At 37.9% G+C, this 20,617-nt stretch overlaps 1 protein-coding gene across 1 annotated transcript; it reads left to right on the top strand.

Moving 5' to 3' along the window:
* The first annotated feature begins 784 nt into the window (after positions 1 to 784).
* Positions 785 to 20,009, top strand: LOC146460319 (uncharacterized). Its single transcript, XM_085088219.1, has 10 exons — positions 785 to 1,144; positions 3,921 to 4,009; positions 4,669 to 4,811; positions 6,826 to 6,878; positions 8,836 to 8,997; positions 10,825 to 10,941; positions 11,508 to 11,573; positions 13,213 to 13,393; positions 15,010 to 15,059; positions 15,878 to 20,009. The coding sequence occupies exons 1-10, from the start codon at positions 1,019 to 1,021 to the stop codon at positions 17,000 to 17,002; spliced, it is 2,112 nt and encodes a 703-aa protein (XP_084944345.1). The 5' UTR covers positions 785 to 1,018; the 3' UTR covers positions 17,003 to 20,009.
* Positions 20,010 to 20,617: the final 608 nt, after the last annotated feature.

The following is a 20,617-nucleotide window of genomic DNA, read 5'->3' as shown; positions in this document are numbered from 1 at the left end:
TCAGTGGTGTTTAGGCCATGACAAAGAAACAAGCCGTCGCACAGTGTCATGGTTGCCACCGTCAGGGAAAGATAAATGTTTCTCGAGGTCAGGGAATTCTGTATGGAGTCAGGGAAACTTTAAATTGTTCGTTTAATTCAGGAAATTTTAGTTTTGTGAAGCCCAGTCAAAAGGTTTTATTCGCTGCGTAATTTATTCAACCCATACCTACTTGCGGAAGTGCTACAACTTGGCAGTTTTCTTGCTGGCTAGTATCCTTGCTCGCTTTACGTATCAACTTTTTCTGGATTGTTAATTGTTGCAAAAAGGGACAAGCCCCCACCTCCCCCCCCCCCCCCCAACAAAAAAACGTAAATAAATACACCACAGAAAGTGAAAGGCCCCTAAATGCCATTTGATAGCCATTTGTGAGATTTATTATTTTCTTTTCGAGCTCTCCCAAAGCTTCGATAATAAAGGAATTGCAAAGGATTTTTCTTTCTGTTTCGCTTTCTTTTTCCCTTTTAGTTTTCAGTAATTCGTTTTTTGATCAAACCCTCACAGCGACGGCTCAGCCAACCACAGGTCGCGTACTATCTTGCTGATTTTCATGATAGAGAAAAGGGTGACAAGGACATCGCTTGTCTTTGTGGAAGAAGAAAACTCGTTGAAGGAGACCACATTTGCAACTGAGAAGAGCATGAGACGAAGTTTCCCGCCGTAAATGATTAATTTGGTTTATTTGTGATCTGGCAAGCAGCTTTCTATGCTCTGTTCTGATTGGCTGCCCTGCCCTTTAGTCTGTAATAATTTATGCAATTCTCGCGAAATTAATTCATTTCCACCTCGGTTATTCTGCGTTGAATTTTGCGTTAGATAATCGACTTTTTCCTTCTGAATAATTCTCTCACTAATGTCAGAAGTGTTGGTAATTGGTATTTGAAAAAAGAAGTGGAACTTTGATCTTGTTAAAGGCAGAAAACGACAGTTTTGTGAAAAAATCAAAGCCGAATATGTAATGAGGGATAATTCATGAATCATGGCGGATTGGGTTGAATTTTTCGACAGAGAGCCCGCTCCCGGAAACTTGAAAGAAGTGAAAACCACAGCCAGCGAATTTGCAGCGACTCATCGGGCAGCTGGAAGAGATATCGTCTTTGTGACGGTGAGTTTTTAATCCTTGATCTGGTCAGCTCGACAGACCGCCCGGAAATCTATGCACATACAACTCTCTAAATTGCGATTACGTTTTAAAACATGCAAGGATACAATATATATTATGATAAGAGCTTGCTGAATGCTGAGGTAAATCTTAGAAGTGCACTTTGTGGTTTTCAAAAGCTTGAATAATAAGTCAGAGGGAAGTTTTTCATCGTTATTAGTGCAAATAACTTTCTCGTAACAAACATTCAGCTTATGGCGTTCGTTGATCCATAAGTGTACTTTATTGCCTCGGCTAAGAAATGCATTTTAATGCCTCAAGACATAATTATAACTCACAGTAATAAACCTGTTATGTTTCTTCATTTATGAACAGTTTTGCTTCATGGACATTTGACATATACGAATTGTATAACTTAACCAATTTACTTTTAAACATATTTGCCTAGTTTCATTTAATCCCTTTAAACTTGAGTAAATTTGCATGCAGTTCAATTATTTTGTTCCACTTCTGTGATCAAAAGTATTCACTTCTATTGTGATGAAAATTAACTCTTGTGTATTTGCATAAAAATTCGCCTTAGTAGATCACTCCCAAGGCATTTAAAGCCGTTGTTGCACGAAACAGCGTACAGTAATCAAAGAAACGAACTTGCTGAGATCATAGGCAGCGACAACAGTAAAATACGTTTTGCAGTCTGTTTTTTCGCAAGTTGTTTTCAGCATTTTTCTCGATAGTCTAATGTCTAGAAGCTAAAGTTTTTTCGAGCAGACGCACCCAAGCTTTTGTCACCATCGAAGGTTTTAAATGTTTGCATTTAATTGCTATGCATAGCACGTACTGACTGAATGGCAAGGCCGATGTTAGCCACTTGGGGCGGTCAACAAATTAATTAACTACAACACAGAAATGTTTGAAATAGATTCTGTCATCTGATTTGCCCATGTCATGCTTTAAACCAGCCCATTGCACATAAATCTATCTTTGGTTTGTTAATCTCAAGTTATTAAAGTGCAAGCAGACAGGATTTGTAGACAGATTTTTAAATCTTTTAATTTACCAAGCTAAATTTGCATGCAATTTCATTATTAGTTCTTCTATTGTGGGCGCTGATGTATTAAATGGGCAGTTGTTCTCTGATCTGAAAGCATTCACTTCAGTTGCGATCAGACAGTTGGTGCATTTGCCAAAAGATTTAAGTAAGATCACTCTGGTTCACACAACTCAATCTACAGTAAATTTTAATCTGTTGCACATTCTCTTTGATAATTTTGTTGATCCGAGCATTAATAATGCATGTAGCAATAAGATAGTTGTCACTTGGGAGTTACCATTATCTAGAGCTATATGCTGCCCTGATACACAGATCAGTACAGACCTTTAGATTCTAATATGAGCATGACTAGAATATGAAATTTGACTTCAAGTTTATTGCGAGGAGAGTTATATTGCAGGCAGCTTCCTTTTTTCCCCTTGTGAGCAATGAGCTTGATGCAGTTGTTTTCATTGAGGGGGGGGGACTCTCATATGAAAGGGACGGGGATGCTCATCGTCATGCTTAGGGGTGTAAATTTTGGATTTTGGTCTCACTTAGGGTGTTCTGGGCAAAGTGCAATTATATTTAGCTGTGAAGGTCTTGTTTAGGGTTTCACATGAAGAAATATGAAAATATATTTGTCTCTGTTTTAAAATGGTCTCTTTTAGGGGTAAAAAAAGCTAGGGCCATGCCCAGATTGGTCTCCTTTAGAGGTTTAATTCAAAATTTCCGATGAGCATCCCTGCCCATTTCATATGAGAGTCCCTCTCCCTGGGGATAGCTAAGCCCTTTTGTGATTCCAAAAAGACAAAATCACCTACATTTCGAGAGCTTGTTTTCGCAACTATGATGTTCTCTCTAAGACTCGTAATAAAATGCTGACGGCTATCTTGTTTTCCTGCCAAAATGACACTAGTTCATGCACACACTCTTTTTCTATTGGAGAAACTTGTAGTCTTACTCATACTTCTACTAGAACCTAAAGGTCTCTGTTGTTAAGCCCAAGGAGAGGGTGACTGAACATGTGTGCCATTTTGGTCGTAAGTTGCTAGGGTAATATATTTTTTCCGTTTTTGTCTGGTCTGACTTGAGTTTGGGTTGGTTCCCCAAATGGGATAAGGGGGGACTCAGGTATTGTTTGTGGCTAAGACCAAGTTGTTTGACCCCAAAACGTTCTATTAGGCCAAAACTTGACCCCCAGAAAACTCCAACAGCATAGAACATGGCCCAGATATTCCATTCACCTCTGTGTAAAATATATTATTGGCTGGGAGATGTGAGTGAGACCAAGTTTTTCAACCCCAAAAGGTGCTATTAGGGTAAAACTGGACCCCCTAAAAAAACTCCAGTATATCCTAGAACATACTCCCAAAATGCCCATTCACCTCTTTATAAACAAAAAATTCCCAGCTTAAACTCTTTCCAGCCAAAAAAAAGTCCAACAGAAATTTTCTTACCCCTAAAAGTTCTCATTCACTGATTTTAAACCCAAAAATGTATTAGCACCTCGCTGTAAAGTTCTATTATAATGGCAGGAGCCCCCCCTCCCCCCCCCCCCATTCCCTGAAGGATCTCAACCTTCGTTACATCAGGTTCTGGATCTGCCACTTATGTAGGACTGGCCGGCGAGTGCTGGATCCCCTAACCCTTAATGGTTATCCAGTGTCACAGAAGCAGTACAATCAACTGCTACCAAATGATCAAAATGGAAATTTAATGTGTCAATGTTGTTTGTTTAAACAGTCTGGAGGCACCCGCGTGCCACTAGAGGACAATGCTGTTCGTTTCATTGACAATTTTAGCATTGGAACCAGAGGAGCTGCTTCAACAGAGTATCCTTTGAGAATTTTTTTTTTTAACAGCTGTATTGACCATCACACATGTTAAATACAGTAAATTCCACACTAAATTACGTAAATGCCAAATACAGGCTCGTCTGAGGATAACTCCTTCCCCCCACAGAAAAGCACTCTTAGTCTCAGACAGTAGATAATCAACCGTCAAGGGTTAGCTGTTTTTGGTTGTTAGCATAGTGTTTCAATCTATGCTTAAACCATTTTTTGATACAATCAAAACTCAAAGTTACTGACCCACTTTACAATGACACTGAATGAGTAGGAGACACGTTTGGTGCAGAAAATCTTTTTGTTGAGTACAACACATGAAACTAAATATAATGTTTGAACCCCTTGGAGGGAGAGAGGAAAATTGAACTTGTGTCACTACTTAGTGTACAAGAAAGCTACTGAATACCATGTGGGGACGCAAACATGACATACTGCAATCTAATGTCACATCTTTGATACAATCAAAACCCAACTTTTATGACCTATAATACAATGACCCTGAATGAGCAGGGAATACATTAGGGCCAGAAAATCTGTTTATTGATTACAAAACACAAAACCAAAAATAATGTTGTTTAATACTTCCTCTAAATAAGGGGTAGATAATTGTAACTGTGATAACCCCTTAACATTTATTTCTCAAGATATTTTCTTGAGCAAGGCTATGCAGTGATATTTCTTCACAGGCAAGGTTCCCTACAGCCTTTCTCACGCAACTTTCCATCTCATGAGGTTATGGATCTGCTGCAGCTGAAAGACTTGCCAGATGGATCTAGCCAGATTGAAGGTGGGTCACTATATGAGGGATGTATATAGAACATGCATACACTTGGTCCTGAGCACAACCTTCAAATCCTATAGGCCTTTTGCAACAATTGGCCATATTAAAAAAATGGCCAGGCTTAAAATATTCCATCACATTTATTCCATTGCGCATATGCCACACATGACATTCCAGTCCTCGCAGTATGCAGGATGTTTGTTCCATGAACCTAGTTTAATGGCCTTAGCTCCTACGAGTCTCCTGTAGCTCAGTTGTAGAGCATCCAACTAGTAATTGGAAGGTCTTAGGTTCAACTCCTGATAGGAGCACTTGGAATTTTCCAAGTATGTCTGTGTCATTTACTGAATAATACATCATTCTCATTTGTTCGCCAGGCTTATAATATTCCATCACATTTATTCAATTGGCCATGTGATCAGTTACCATAAAACTTGAAATGGAAAGAGCATGTTTCAATTAGCAAGAATACAAATTTTCAGACCGGTGCCATACAAAGGCAAGTTTTTGTAACAGTTTGAATACTTGCAAAATTGTAACGTTTTTTGTGGAGGTGGAAAGGCCTTGCCATCCAAAAAAAATTTCTATACTTATTCCTTTCATAAAGTGGGTGCAATATTACTGTATGAAATAAAAAGTGTGAAAACTTAACCGTATGAACAAATTTCAAGCCGTAATATGACAATTGAGAGATTTTATGGCAGTTTGAGCATTTGAAAATTTACAAGGATTTGTAAGGAAAAGCAGTGAAGTGTGACTGGAGGACAAGGATCCTTGTTCCCATACTAATCCTTCTAAATTCAAACAGCAAATAGAATTCCGCCTTCTCAGATATAAGCCTGAAAATTTGCATGGTAGCTAATTCCTATATGCTTTTCCATTCCTGAGAAAATTATTTCTCCAAAATGCATTGTTTGCTTGTTAACCAGAAAAAGCAGTCACGTAACCAACTGTTGCAAAAGACCTAGTGGTGTAACCCTGTGACTTACTATAATTTTGAATATTTTTATTATAATGACCAAAGGACAACTCAAGGCTTTTTTTGCATGCAATTGGAGAGGGTTACCGCTAAAGAAATTTCAGGAAGTTTTTTTGAGAAAGTTTTTGCATGCCAGCTGCCAATGCCATTTTTCTTACATGTAGCTGTGGAAAATCAGCTTAAAGGGGAAGTCTCATGGGGTTTTTGACCTGTTTGGTTAAAAATGGGGGAATAAGACCTTCACATAGCGACAAAACAATTTTAGAACAACGAGAGGAAAGAAATCAACTCAATTCTTGAAAGGAACAACTCGTGATCTGTTCCAGCACATTTTGCAAACAATAAAATACAAAAACTTGAAAAAAATTAGCCTAAGATTTTTCAAGTTTCAATCCATTCTGGCTTACTCTGTCTCTGGCCAGAGGCGCTAATCGACAGGTTTATTGCACTTGGGTGATAATTTATAACAAAAATAGCCAATTATCTTATGTTTCTGTTGACAAAGAAACATTTTTAGGTTTGAAACAACATCAAATTCGTGTGATACTTCACCTTTAAATAAGTCACACTTAGTTGTTGTCTTCCTGAAGGTGCTAACTAATATTCATTGTCAAGGGGCTTCTCACATAAAACTAAGTTTGACAGTCATCATTCTCTTTATCATCACGCTTGATGCATCCAACATTAGATGTGCAGGACATGTTATCACAAATAATATTATCAAACCTATGAAATATTCTAGTAACAAATTCCCACAAACATTTGTAGAGATAGTCAGTCGGTTATAGATGATATGATCAAAGTGAAAAACCAAGAAAAATCAATTTCATATGTGGCTTGCCAAAAAGCACTGTAGCCAAGTCTTGTGAATATATAAATGCTTTACAAAGATATAGCTTTAACAGTGCTTTTAAAAGGACACAGGTTTGAGTCCAATCTTCAATCGCACAATTTTGTGTTTTCTTTTTCAGGACCTAGTTGAAGACAGTTTACATACTGTTGTTACTTAACATTCTTTGAACCTTCTTGTATTTCCCACAGTTAACCCTTGTAAAGTGTCAAAACTGACCCAGGTGCTCAAGATGCATCGACAAGTAAGCCTCTTGTCATAAATAAATGAGACACCGAAGTTCTGCATGTTACCATCCTATGTCAAATTTTAGGCTGGCTGATTTGTTCATTTTTGCTCAAAAAGGCTAGAGTTTTTGCATGAGGCATCCAATTTAATATTGGAAAAGAACATTGCTTTGTTTTTTTTTTTTGCTTGTTTGGGCTTAGTTTTTTGAGAAAAACGAGGCGAAAATATTGGGTTGTGTTGTTTGAAATTGAAGAGAAAGCAATGAAGTGGAAAAACAGACGCTTTGGAGTTTGGAAATTATTTGAAGTTTGTTGACTTAATTAAGGTTACCCGATACCTTCAGAGGTGTCTCGCGTTTAAGCGATGTAGCACGTCCAGTTTAAACTGTAGTTACCTAAACCCCTATATCAAATTAAAGCTTATAGAGCTGACTATCAAACCATACCAAGAATTTTGAAATAAAATAACTTGTCGAATTTTTCACGACCTCTATTTTCGAGCGTCCGAATCACCTTTTTAAAGCTGCAAGTCAAAGTGAATTTTGTTTTTTGCTAATTTAATTTGCTCCTCAGTTTTCGGACCCAAAGCGCTAAAAAAACATGTCTGCGTTTTGCCATATTCAATCGCAGTGAAAAGTTATAGAGCATTTTCGAAAAAGGATGAAAAAAATGTGGTGTAATCGTACAAAAATTGCTCTTGGAGAAAAAATATTTCGAAAGAAAAAATTCGCAGACACATTTTTGTTGTTTATATGTTAAACTAGCTACTGTCCAAAATTTGAAGGCAAACGAACAAATTCCTTTTGAGTTTTAGCTCTTTGAAGTGGCTCCTCTAAGTGAAAAAAATTTATTCGAGAAAACAGCGCTAAAAATTCGGCAATTCAAATTCTTGGTTCAGTTAGATAGCCAGCTCTGTAAGCTTTAATTTGATATAAGGGTTCAGGTATCTACAGTATAAACTGGATGCGCTACATCACTTGGACGCGAAACACCTCTGAAGACACCTCTGAAGGTACCGGGTAACCTTAAACATTGCTCTCTCAGTGAAAATTAAAGTTGCAAACATTTACTCCATCAACAGCAGCTTTGCTGATGATAACCAAATAATTCCTAAAAAAGCATGAAAATTTGTGCGATGAAGTACTGGGTTATTTGTTCTAGTAGAGTGAATTGATCAAAAACACCTTAATTTAGTTTGCTTACAGATGATCCATATCTCTCAATGCTTTGTAATTCTTATTTATTCTAGGACTGTTTTGATCTTCACAAATTTATGAATTTGTTATTGATGACTACGAGATCAAGTGAAGCAAAATAAAGCCCAAATAAAATAGTTGATTTTAGCCTTAAGAACCGTCAAAAAATTAATACTGAACTGTTTCTTACTTGATAATCAAACAAGAACTTATTTGGAGCTATTTGAATTTTGCATACAAATTACAAATTACAGTCAGTCTACTTCACGCATGACTAGTCTTTCCAAGAATTTTAAAATAAACATTTGAATTCCCCTTTGTAATGTACATGTCCGGTGTTTGATTGGAATCTTGAAGATTTCTCTGGAAATCTTTCTGAAAAAATGCATTAACTGAAAAAATATTCAAAATACTTGGGAGACAACTTTTATTTTGAAATGCTTAATGCTGTAATGTAAAGAAAAATTTGTATCTTAAAGTTTAAATACCTCAATAAATTAGGGAAATTTTTTCGGCAACTCTAAATTCTCACTGGCAGATCATGTTCAAAACTGACATGTAAATTTCAAAACTCTGTTTTTTTTTTTCAAAAATACTTGTCACATGTGATGTAGATTGACTTAAACACTTAGCAGGAAGCCCCAGAATGGTCATTCCCATACTAAACCATCTGAGATATGTATTGCCGCACCATTCAATGACATTTGGACCCTGATTACTTCAATCTTTGAAATTTGTCCTGTGGTTATTAACTATACCCACTTTGCTGTGTTTTTAGGTGCGAGTTTCTGGCACATTACTCATGATTGAGTTCAACACCCTGACTGAGTTTTTGTTCCTCCTGAGGGGCGTGGCTGAGTCACTTGCGCCCCATGGACCCACCGTTATGTTGTACTTGGCAGCTGCTGTATCTGATTTCTACATTCCTTCTCAAAACAGGGTACATGTATGTTCAGCAGATCTGTTACAAATAAGCTTTGTTGAAGTGAGGTTTATTAGCAAGCAAGCTCTCCATTAGGTCAGCTGCGAAAGGATATAGTGTGAGCAACAAGTAAAGTGAGTAGTGAGAGGATTGGGGTGGGGGCAGGAATCCTCTCATGGCTCACTTTGCTGGCCACTGTGCCATATCCTTTTGTGGATGATCTAATAGAGAGCTTGCTCGCAGGCTGTAGGTTTAATTGAAAAATCGCTTGGAAGGGTACCGGTAAATTAATGAATGATTTTTATTGAATTTTAGGGGCTTAAAGTATATGTTGTGGTTTAAATTAAACCATTTTATTTTTTGTCGTAAATTTGTTTGAGATCATGGTTATGAATCTGAGTTAATAAAATCATTTTTATATTGACATAAATTGAACCCATAACACACAAAACCTTGACATTTCAATTTCCCAAACATTTCTTTTATCATTAGTTGCACTCTGGCCTTGGTTATCTCCAATTTCTATAGCATGAAGCAAATAGGAGTATTTTTACTCCCCAAGTTGGGGGGATGCTAGCCCATTGAAAGGTTATCTCCAGTAGATACTTTGTGAGGTCTTCCAAAATAATAGTTCACTAATTATTTGAGCCCATTAATTCATCTGGGAGGAGAAAAACAATGTAGAGCTATTTGGAAAACAAAACAAGCTTTCAGGATCCAAAAAAAGTTAAAGCATAACAAGCTTTTGATTCCTTTGCGGAATCTTTTTCAAGTACTGGTAAGTGAAATGTTAATTTATGTCACGTGACTTGAGGTGGTGTGAGTCATGACAAAATGTCAAAAAGACCGCTGGTAGTTTGTGACACTGTCTCAATTGAGAGTGGGACCCTGGCACTGTGTCTCAATGGCCCCTCTGTGTCTCCTTCTTAGGATGTCAGTTTCCCTTGCAATGATTGTTGTTGTTGAAAACATGTACTTGTAACGCTTTAATATGTTTAGATCCTGAAAGCTAATTTAAATTATTTTCCAAATGCCAAATGACAGGATCAGGAAATAATTTTTTTTCCTCAAATGTAGAGCTATTTTCCTTGTCTATGGAAACAACGCAATGGAGCAGTACCTTTAGAACTTTGTAATACCAACTGATATTTCTGATCATAATTCAGTGTATTAACCACTTCACCAGTAAACACCACTACACCACTGTCCCTCCACCCCCTGTCCCCAATCTTAATGTTAAAAGGTAACTCAAGCAATGACAACAGCAAGTGCAACATAAATGTCACTTTTAAATACAACTTCATTTTATTTGTGAAACTTCGCGACTATTTCAACTTATTCAACTTGTACAAAAACGTCAAACTACCCAGGAACGAAATTGGTTAAGGCGTGGCATTCACTTTAAGAAGGAAAATGAAAAAATCACCTTTGTGTGCTCATGTTCTCCACAAAACCTTGAATTTGGGCATTTCGTGTTGTTGTTTTTCAGAGGACGGCAAAAAAAGGTACCGAAATTTAAAATATATGTGCAGGGCGATTGTTTTCCTCACTAAACCTATTATTTTGTTGCACTGTTGTTGCTGTCGCCGCCATCATTGCTTAAGTCCCCTAACATGCTAACAGAACACTCACTAACATTTTTTTGTGCCATAATTGTAAATAGGCTCTCCTAACCCTTTTAAGAACTCAGTGTTTCTTTTTGTGTTTTTTTGTTTTATATTTCCACTTGTGAGCCACACTTCCCTAAGGTCCATTAGCCAAGGGCTAAATGTCTACTGTTATTGTGATGTACAATAAATCACAATTTTCTTAATGTTGATATTTCTTTCCTTGTGTCCCCTGAAGCCTGAGCACAAGATTTCCTCTGATGTCCCACTACAGCTTAACTTGGTGCAGGCTCCTAAAATGATGACACCTCTTGTTAAAGAATGGATACCGCAGGCCTTTACTGTTTCATTTAAGGTAAGCAAAGCCAACTGCTTTTGTTTGTCGTCTTCTCGCTCTGTCTTATTTTGTTTTACTTTGACAAACTGGACACCATAACCCTTGATAAAATCCTCACAGGGCTTTTTTTGTTTTCAGACCTCAATAATTAGGGCTTATTTGGGGGGGGGGGGGGGGGGCCATAGAAGAGGCCTAGAAATACAGCTTTTATGGTATTGAGCTGGGAGAGCAAAATAGTGTTAATAATGATGATGATGATAAAAATGATTATAATTTTCAGTGCTGTGTGCAAACCATTACCACTTGACAAAGGTTTTGACAAGTTTTTGATATGCAGCTGCCATTAAAACTGGAATCATGCAAGGTAGAGTTGTCAACTTTTTGTTGATGGTAGCAACTCTTCCTTCCATAATCCTTTGTCTATAACTTGTCAGAAACTGTATTAGGTGACACATTAATAATTAATGTGTCGCCTATTGATTAATTATTTAATTAATAATTAGTAATTTAGATCCAGCACCTCCAAAATCAACCCATCATAAATGTGATGAAAAATTGAACATGTTGTCTTGTTTTGATCACAGTTAGAAACAGACATGAACATCATCTCCAAGAAGGCAAGGCAAGCTTTAGCCAAGTACTCGCATCAGGTACGTTAACTTAACATCTGTCCTTGTGAAACCTAAAGGGATGGCAAATGGTCATCCAATTATGTCTCACAAAATTTTAGTCAAATGACAAGAGTCTCACAGTCTCATTTTTTTTTGTCTTGAAGTTTTGATTTCTGCACAGCTCTAAGTGATTAATTGAAGGGGATGGGGCATAACCAACCTATTATTAACAATTATTCCACAAGCGCATGATGGATATGAGATGATAGATAGCCAATTATGAGGCTAGTAGTTTTGAGTTGGCTATAATCATCTCATATCCAACAAGCGCAGGTGGAATGACTGTTTTATTAAAAACAATCAAATAATATTGCTAGATCCTGCTGATTTCGCTGTCAAGGAATAACCAGAAGACCACTTAATGGTTGCCATTTCTCGGGCATGGTATAATGGCTCATATACCATGACCACTAAGCGAATCAAATCCCTCGAATTGTATTATACAATGATCCAGTTTTTAATAATGCTTTTTAGATCGCCTTTTGTTGTTTTAGCTCAGATTTGCTGGATTTTTGCTTGTGGTCTTGATGTTTCATCTGCTGCTTTGTGCTTTGTTTTGTGATAAAAATGGAAATCTTGCCCATAATCGTGGTTTTTTACTCTGAATGAACCGTAAAAAAGTGAAAAAATCATGGGACATGCAATGTTTCCTAAATGAATTAAGGGCCACATGAAAAAAATCTGGCAAATATCAGCCAAAACAATGAAAAGTGATCTAAAAAAGCATTTTAAAATCACTGTCAAAATTCCTGTCCACTGATTGGCTCGTAGCTATTGTCTATAAGAGTACAGACAATAAAAATGATGTCAGACGTAACACGTGCGCTTTCTCAAAGGAAAATAAAGCCAATTCTGCTCGTACCTTTTCCATGTCATTGTAAAAAAACAAATCAACAACAGTTTTCTATGGTCTATATTATTATGGACTGTAAAATAATGTCATAAAATGTTCAAAATGTGGCAGTGAAACCAGAGTTTTGAACATTTTATGGCGTCACGTTATGTCGCTGATTTGTTGACCATAGGTTGGTCATGCCCTAGGCCCTTTAATTACCTCTGGGACTGTACAGTTGTACAATATGATATATATTTTTAGACAGTGTCATTCAAGCTTATACTGGTCCTCTAGTCAGAGGCTTCACTGTACTTATACACTATGCCAATAAAACATATGGTTAAAGGTTCTAGGTTCAAGGCCTATTTCTTCAGAACTGCTTTTAAAAGCTGAATTGTGAGATACATACTAGGACAAATTGAATTAGTTCTTTTGCTTTAGATGACATGTTATCAGAGTCTAGCGATTTCGTAGCCTCCCACACAGCTTTTTTTTAGGGGACTCGTATTACCTCCTCCTCAGGAGGAGGAGGTAATACGATTCCCCTAAAAACGACTGCGTGGGAGGCTAGTGATTTCACATTTGTTTCTAAATTGAAATAAGCTTAAGCTTTCATCCTAACTGGTTTTATATTATTTTAATCTTTTAAATGTATTTTATTTATATTTTTGCTCCTAACCTTTGTTGTATATATACTTTTAACTTATTCTTAGAATTGTAAAGTGCATTAGAATATTTTATGTACATTTAAGGGCTATAGAAATTATTTTTATCTTTTTTAAGGTGGTGGTGTCCAACATCCTTCAAACACGCAAGAAGACTGTGGTCATGATCACACCAACCCAAGAGACAGCCATATGGATGTCAGATTCAGAGCTAGAAGCTGGCCGAGAAATAGAGGAGAAGATTGTTGCTGATCTTAAGAAAATGCATCATCAGTTTATAGCTTCCTCAGTGTTTCAAGGTACCTAGCTTGCATAATTATTGTTTTTGTGTTAACGGAACACCACAAGTTATAAAGCACTGTAACCTGATGTAACTTGAAGAAGCAAAGTAAAAAGTAAACTTGAAATGTTAAACTGCACTTGTTGGTGTTTTTGTTGTTGTGCTGTCACCCATGTTATCACGCTTGTTTGTGATTGCGCTTGATTTTTTTCTGCTCCTAGCAAGTCATCACAGCTATATGCTTTTCATTCCTGTTGCTGTAAAGTGACAGTCTTAAGCCTGCCGCACACTTGAGGAAAGAGCTGAGCAAACTGCCTCGCGAGGCCAAGCAAGGCAATCAGCTCAGCTGTTTCCTCAAGTGTGCGGTTGAGTTTTCGTGAGAATTTCGGCGAAATCTCAAATCTCAAACATGATAGATGTTTTCCTCACGGCCTCGCGAAGCGAAAAACTCACGAAAACTTAACTGCACGCATGATGAAACAGCTGAGCTAATCACCTCACGAGGCAGTTTGCTCAGCTCTTTCCTCAAGTGTGTGGCAGGCTTTAGTGGTTTGGTTGTGTTGCACTTCCATCATGACATATTAAGCCAGAAAGGTACATTGTTGTATCACTTTATTAATAAAATTTTGACGTGCACTTTTTGTTACTCTACTCTTATTTCTTAGTCTAATTTACCAGCAATAGACAACATTCCTATCTTGAGCCCCCCAAAAGCAAATTTTCATTTTCATTTGAAATTTTGACCCGATGTCAGTCCTTTCTCGACTGAAGTTTATTAAACCAATCCCTTGCAAGATATTAACTGCCCTCCTCCTTTACCGCATAAATAAAAACTTTCCCTGAAGTTTTGGGCGGCACTGCTTAGTCCAGAAACAACTATGGTAGCATTTTATGGTGTGTTTAGTAGCAGTTCTTGTGGGTGTGGATCCAGGGCCAACAGAGAAAATAAGGACTTGTCAAAATAACATAGTTTTTTTATTGACACATTTTTGTTCTTTACCCTGTCTTTTGTCAATCTGTAGTCCCACCTTATGTTATCAGAGAGATTTAGAATTATTTTTATGGAAACAGCAGAAATGACCCTGTGACCATGTTCATCCTTCATTTGCTGCTTTCTGTTTTCAGTTTCTCAGTAAGATTGATTAGTTTTCCTTTGTTATGAAGGCCAGAATTATGGCTTTGCACTATTCTCATCTAAGTACTCATTTCCTGAAAGAAAATCGCAAATGTGCAGTTCCAGAAAAAATCCCTACCCACCCCAAGAAAGGTCATTGAAAATTCCTTGGGGGAGGGAGATCTTGAAAGTCAAAAATTTTGAAGCAAAGTATGAAGCTTAACTGGAATTTTCTGGGGGGAGGGGGATGCAAAACAAAAACCCTTCCGTGGGGGGAGTATGAATATTTTCTGGAACTGCACAATCCACGTTTGCCATTTGGTGTAAACGCGATTCTTAATCTCTCTGGTAAGTGTAACAAGTGTGGATCTGCCACTTGAATTAAAAACAGGGGTTCTTCCATGGGGTAATTTTTGATGTTTGTTGTAAGAAGGACTCACTACCTTTTCTATCTCTCTGAGACTTCTCTTTGTTGTTCCTTGATTGAAACTGTAACAATTCACTATCTGTTGCTGATACAGGTAACGCAAGGTCAGTTATTGTGTCTGATCAGATATCATCCAGTGTCCAAGTGAGTATTGCATGTGATCAAGTTTCTTTTTCATATCTCACTCTTGCATTTTGGAAGAAATATCACTAAAAACTCCATCCTCAAGATTTCATGCCATGTTTCTAATAGCTTGTGTTTTTGGAATATTTTGTTCGCTCAAGAATGGTTTTGTTTAAAAATAGATTTAAAGAAGGGGTTATCACAAGCTGGTTACGGAATGTTTATTTTTTCATAGTGCATTTTTTACTTATTAATATTATTCTAAAGTTGTTCATAGTTAATAGTGATATTCAACTTTAATAATCTCTGTTTAAATTTTATAAAATTCTCTAAGCTTCTTCATAGTGTGGTAAACACAAGTAATTATATCTTTTAGTTGCCACATTTAAAATTCCATTGTAAGGCAAGAGCACAAATAAAGGATGTTTTTTTTTTGTTGACCTTGCCAGCAATACCCAGATGTAATCAATGCTACATCCAAGGTTACATACCTGCAAGAAGGGATGTCCTGGTGTTATTGTTAGGGAGGATTATACTTATTACCCCCACCCCACCCCCACCTCAAACTGGAGAGAGTACTTATCCCTCCACCCCATCCCACCCCTACCTCAGACTGGAGAGAGTACTTATCCCTCCACCCCATCCCACCCCTACCTCAAACTGGAGAGAGTACTTATCTACCCTTCTAACCCAAACCTCAAACTGGATCCTCCTAGAGTACATTTACTTGAACAACAACAACATTTATTAACTCACACTTAAACTAGTTACAGAGGATTGAAGAATGCTTTTAATGTAAAATTCTTGTACTAAGGAAGTTCAACTCTTCACTTGCATAGGTGGGTCAGTTTATCACAACTCAGATTCAAGCCCTTCCTGTCTCTCAGAGTGCTGACAGTGTTATTGCGGGATTCACTTCTTATACCATTCCAACTGCTTCTTTTGGCCTTCCACCCTCAGCAGTTCCTCAGATGCAGCCACCAAAAACTGTAGAGGCATCCTCATCTCAAGAAATCACCCAAGACAATGGCTCCGAGCTGTCAGATCTGTCTAATTCATCAGCGCAGATGTTTGGCACTCTGACAGATACTTGTTTAACATCAGATATGAAAGCTTTTATTGAGTCATTTAGGGCGAGGCGGATTGCACTGGGATACACCCAGGAAGATGTAGGCAATGAGCTGTCTCACACCAATGGCCATTCCTCTTACAGTCAGTCATTTATCTCTCGATTTGAATCCAAAAATCTTGGTCTGAAGGCAGCGGAGAAAATGAAGCCAGTTTTGCAGGCTTGGATAGAACAAAAGGAACAAGAGTGTGCCAAAGGGTTAAGGATGTGCAAAAAACGCAAAAGAAGAACTTCCTTCTCAAATGAAACTCTGCAGTTCTTGATTCACTCTTTTGAACAGAACCCAAAGCCCACCAGTGCTGAAATTGCTGAAATTTCCTCAAAGTTAGGACTGGAACCTGTCACAGTGCGAGTCTGGTTCTGTAACCGAAAACAGATGATGAAGCGGATGGCATCTGGAAAAAGTCGCGGTGTTCATTCACTCAAGGCAGAAATTGATGCCAAGAAACAAGAGGAGCTGCCCACAGAAGAAAAAGAACCACCGGCTAAGTTAGACTTCACCAACATGCCAGTGGGACAGTTCTCTTTCACAGAAGACCGTGTGAAAGCTCTCGTTTGTTTATCATCTGATGGAAGCCCAGTAAAGAGCACACATGCTGCAACATCCTCTGCAGCTGTAAGTTATGCTCAGGTGCACGAAGATAATATTGTTCATTCTGTCGCAGAATCTCAGAACACTCTGCAGGAGAGTCCTCAGCTGATTGAGAAGGGATCTGGAGCAGCAGCGGCATATGGTCCTAATAAGGTACAGTTCCCTTTGGTCAGGAATGGGCCAAATGGTGTGGGGCCTTATGATACAGTCTCAAATGTACCTATGACGGAATCTCAAGGTTGAATTAGCTCATCTAACACTTACACTCCTACATGCGGCCAAGATTGAAACTAGAAAATGCTGAAACTTGTTTTGAGAGTACAAAAAGGCCCATTGTAAAGAACAGCTTTGAGAATGATCATCAGTGAATTCAGACTGAAGCACCTCTTTGCCACCTAGTATAATGGACAGACTGCTCTTGAATATACTGCTTAGTAGCTTTTGCGTCAATGGTCACACTTAAGGATTTCATTCATTGACTCAAAAGTGAGAACCACCTTGTGCAACATAATAAACAGCAACACAGGAAAAAACTACTCAGTAGCTTTTGTTTCAATGTTCGCACTTTAGGATTTTATCCACAGACTTTAAAAGTAGAACCACCTTGTACAGCATAATAAACAGCACCACAGAAAAGTACTGCTCAGTGGCCTTCAATTAAATGTTCACACTTTGGGATTTCATCCACAGACTTAATAGATAGAATCACCTTGTACAGCATAATAAACAGTACCACAGAAACGTACTGCTCAGTAGCTTTCAATTAAATATTCACTCTTGGGGGTTTCATCCAGAGACTCACTTAGCACAGTGTAAGAACGGCACCACAGGAAAGTATTGCTTGGCGGCTTTCATTTCATTAGCACTAAAAGGGTTTGGTGAAAGGTTTGCCACTTGAAACCTGTTCACAGCCATTTTGTTTACTTAGAAGTCTGTTCTGCAAACTAAACACAGTGGATGTAAGGGGGTGGGAAGTTTGCCTGATATTCAGATCATCTGAGGTTGTTTTCTCTCCCTTCCTCCTCTCCCATGGGAGAGAGAAGAAAAAAACACATTGTGGTAGATGACCTTTGATGAAGAAAGGAAGATATTTTCCTCCCTGCTTCATGGCTCGATAAACATGTACCACTGTGCACTATCTACTTTAGTGAATTATTGTTAACATATATGGCTTGCAGTTTACGTTTATTAATCTCACATCTGTTCTTTTTCGATGAAGTACGTACCACTCTGGTGTTTAATTGCCTGTTTATAAAAATTTGGACTGCAAAGTCTGAGATTTTAGAGATTTTTACCACAGACATTTATGAGCCACAAATGGTTACTGGAAGTTAAATGCCCTCTTTTCTGGTTTGTTTTTGTTTCTTTCCAAGCATGGGCAAAACTTTTGTTTTTGTTTCCAGTGGACTGTCATTACAGAGGTTATGGCATCAAAATGCTTCAAGAGGTAAACATTGTTCAACTTCCAGCTGTCATCCATGGGCTTATTGAACATATGTGGTTTTAAAGTTCCTTGTTGAATAATTCAACATTGTACATTATACACTCAATGTATGGTCCAGAGGGAAACAGTAAGTTTTGTTTTCCCGAGAGTCCTGATGTTTCCTGAGACAAAGTTGAGGGAAACAACAGGACTCGAGGGAAAACAAAACTAACTAGTTTCCCGAGGGACCATACATTAAGTGCTTTGTTATATATTTAGACTTCCCCTTCAACAATCACAGCAAAACAAACAAACAAACAAACAACTGAGAGGGGAACAACCAAGGAATTGTATTCCGGTCGGGATACATTTGTATTTGATCAGGGCCACGTGACAAAGAATCAACCAATCGCAGTGCTCGTTTTGTGGAGTGAAAGTCTAGGTATATAGCAGCAGTTCATAACTCATGAAGTAGAGTTAGCTATGGACTTATGTTTGACCAATCTCGTACCCAGAGTCCTCAGGCTTTTTGGTCAGCAGATGGGCGCCAGGAGAGACTCTGGGGGACTGGAATTTTATTTAAATTTTTTGATTGGCTGGCCCATAATGGCTACATAACGGCTTGCATTATTTTACCCCAGAAGTCCTGTGGTAATAAAATTCCAGTACCCCAGTCTCTCCTGGCACCCACCAGCTGACCAAAAACGCCTGAGGACTCTGGGTAAGTGATTGATGTTTGACAAAATTGAGTGGAATATTAAATTGTTTTAATATTATGTAGGTTATCTGCAGATTGTGAAAATGTTTATTTTCTAACAAAGAGTAACATTTCCGTCAATGGAAGCATTTCACTATTAAAACAGTTGTGTACGTGTAGAATATTAGGTTATGGCCAAATTCCAAAGAACTGCATGCATGATAAACAGCAACAAAGGAATGTACTGCTCAATATCTATCAATAGAATGCTTGATTACAACCACATTACCTGATTGGACAAGGAAGGCATTTATCTAACTCTATTTAGACCTGGCATTTTTCCGCTGGGGGAGGGGGATTCCATCCCCTCCGTCACCACCAAAACTCTTAGTGGCAGTGAAACTTTCAAAACTTTGAAAGTTTCAAGGATTACCTATGCAAGTCTAGAGATCGTTTTTTGAGGCTCTCAACAGAAAGCGATGATGCCATATGGCGTGGAAATTATGTCATGATTTTTCCAAAATAATGGAGGCCAATTTGAATCCTCCCATCTTGAATTTCTAATGTCCCGAAATCTTCAAAAAACCACCAAAAACAATAGAACACCAGAATGATTTTGAAACATGAAAATTGATGTAAGAAACTTATAAACAGGATGAAATTCAATCAACACTGACCAACCACAGAAAACTGTTCCCAGATAAAAACTCACAAAGTTTGGTGGCGGGAACTGTTCAAATTCTTTGTAGGTTGCAAGAGGGTTCTGCCCACCCCCTGTCCCAATAGGGTTAAGGTATGTCTTCATTAAATCATGGAGATAAACATGTGTGGTAGCTGGATGTAATCAAATAAGTTGTAAATATTGGCAGCGCAAGGTATTCAGTAAAAGTTTTAACTTGTATTTAGCCTTTTTGGCAAATCATAATGTTGATTTTATATTTTATGGCAGAATATTTCCAGCAGCTTGCTTCGTTTAAGCCTTTAGTCTCTCTTGTACTACAGGTTTCTTTTTAATAATAACAACAAGAATGTTTTTCAGTTCTGAAACTGATAATGCATGGCTTCCATGTTGTTACGTCTGTTTGGATGTCAACTTTATTTTAACAAAAATAAAATCATTTTACTGCTGACTTGTACACATTTCCTTCAATTCCATCAACAGGAATGCAGTAGAGTATTGAAGAACATTGCCCGCAAAACCTGTGAAATTAATCTGATATAAAAATGTCCCGTGTAACATGTAATGTGGCATTAAGGCTGTGATGCAGGGTGCAACATCTCTTTTTAGTAGTAAGGGGACCTGCAACCTAAAACTGCCCTGCTGCCTGCGTAGATGACAGTATTTTGTTCAAGTAAAGATGAGTGGCAGAAACACAAAAAAGGAGATAGAAGGAAACAAGGCTGTCTTTCAATTTCTTTAATTTGTGGTTTACATTTGGACTTGTTACTCTAACATTGCCTTTATGAAAACTACTTCCAGCTTTATGGGTTATTTGCCTTGTTATCCTGTGCCCCTGACCACAGCTGCAGTTTAGAGCAGTTTTTAATTGAGAGTCCATAGTAGTATTGTGTTTGCTTTGGTGGCATGTAATTCATGGTAAGGTGTGGGTGACTATGTGGAGGGTTAGTGTTAGGGTTGTGGGGGTGACTATATGGTACCTTACAATCAATTACTTGCCCCTTTGGTTTTGGTTTACTACACTGTGATTAGTACCACCACAACCAGTTAGAAGCAAAA

Source organism: Pavona decussata, unplaced genomic scaffold (genome assembly GCF_977016875.1).
Source record: "Pavona decussata unplaced genomic scaffold, jaPavDecu1.1 SCAFFOLD_214, whole genome shotgun sequence".
Classification (NCBI taxonomy): Eukaryota; Metazoa; Cnidaria; class Anthozoa; order Scleractinia; family Agariciidae; genus Pavona; species Pavona decussata.
This window is presented reverse-complemented; position numbering and strand designations above follow the sequence as displayed.

Excerpts from the sequence above, each read along its gene's own strand:
- LOC146460319 (XM_085088219.1), top strand. The coding sequence starts at position 1,019 with ATGGCGGATTGGGTTGAATTTTTCGACAGAGAGCCCGCTCCCGGAAAC. Across the intron at positions 6,879-8,835 it reads TGCTCAAGATGCATCGACAA|GTGCGAGTTTCTGGCACATT; the intron begins GTAAGCCTCTTG and ends CTGTGTTTTTAG. Across the intron at positions 11,574-13,212 it reads TAGCCAAGTACTCGCATCAG|GTGGTGGTGTCCAACATCCT; the intron begins GTACGTTAACTT and ends ATCTTTTTTAAG.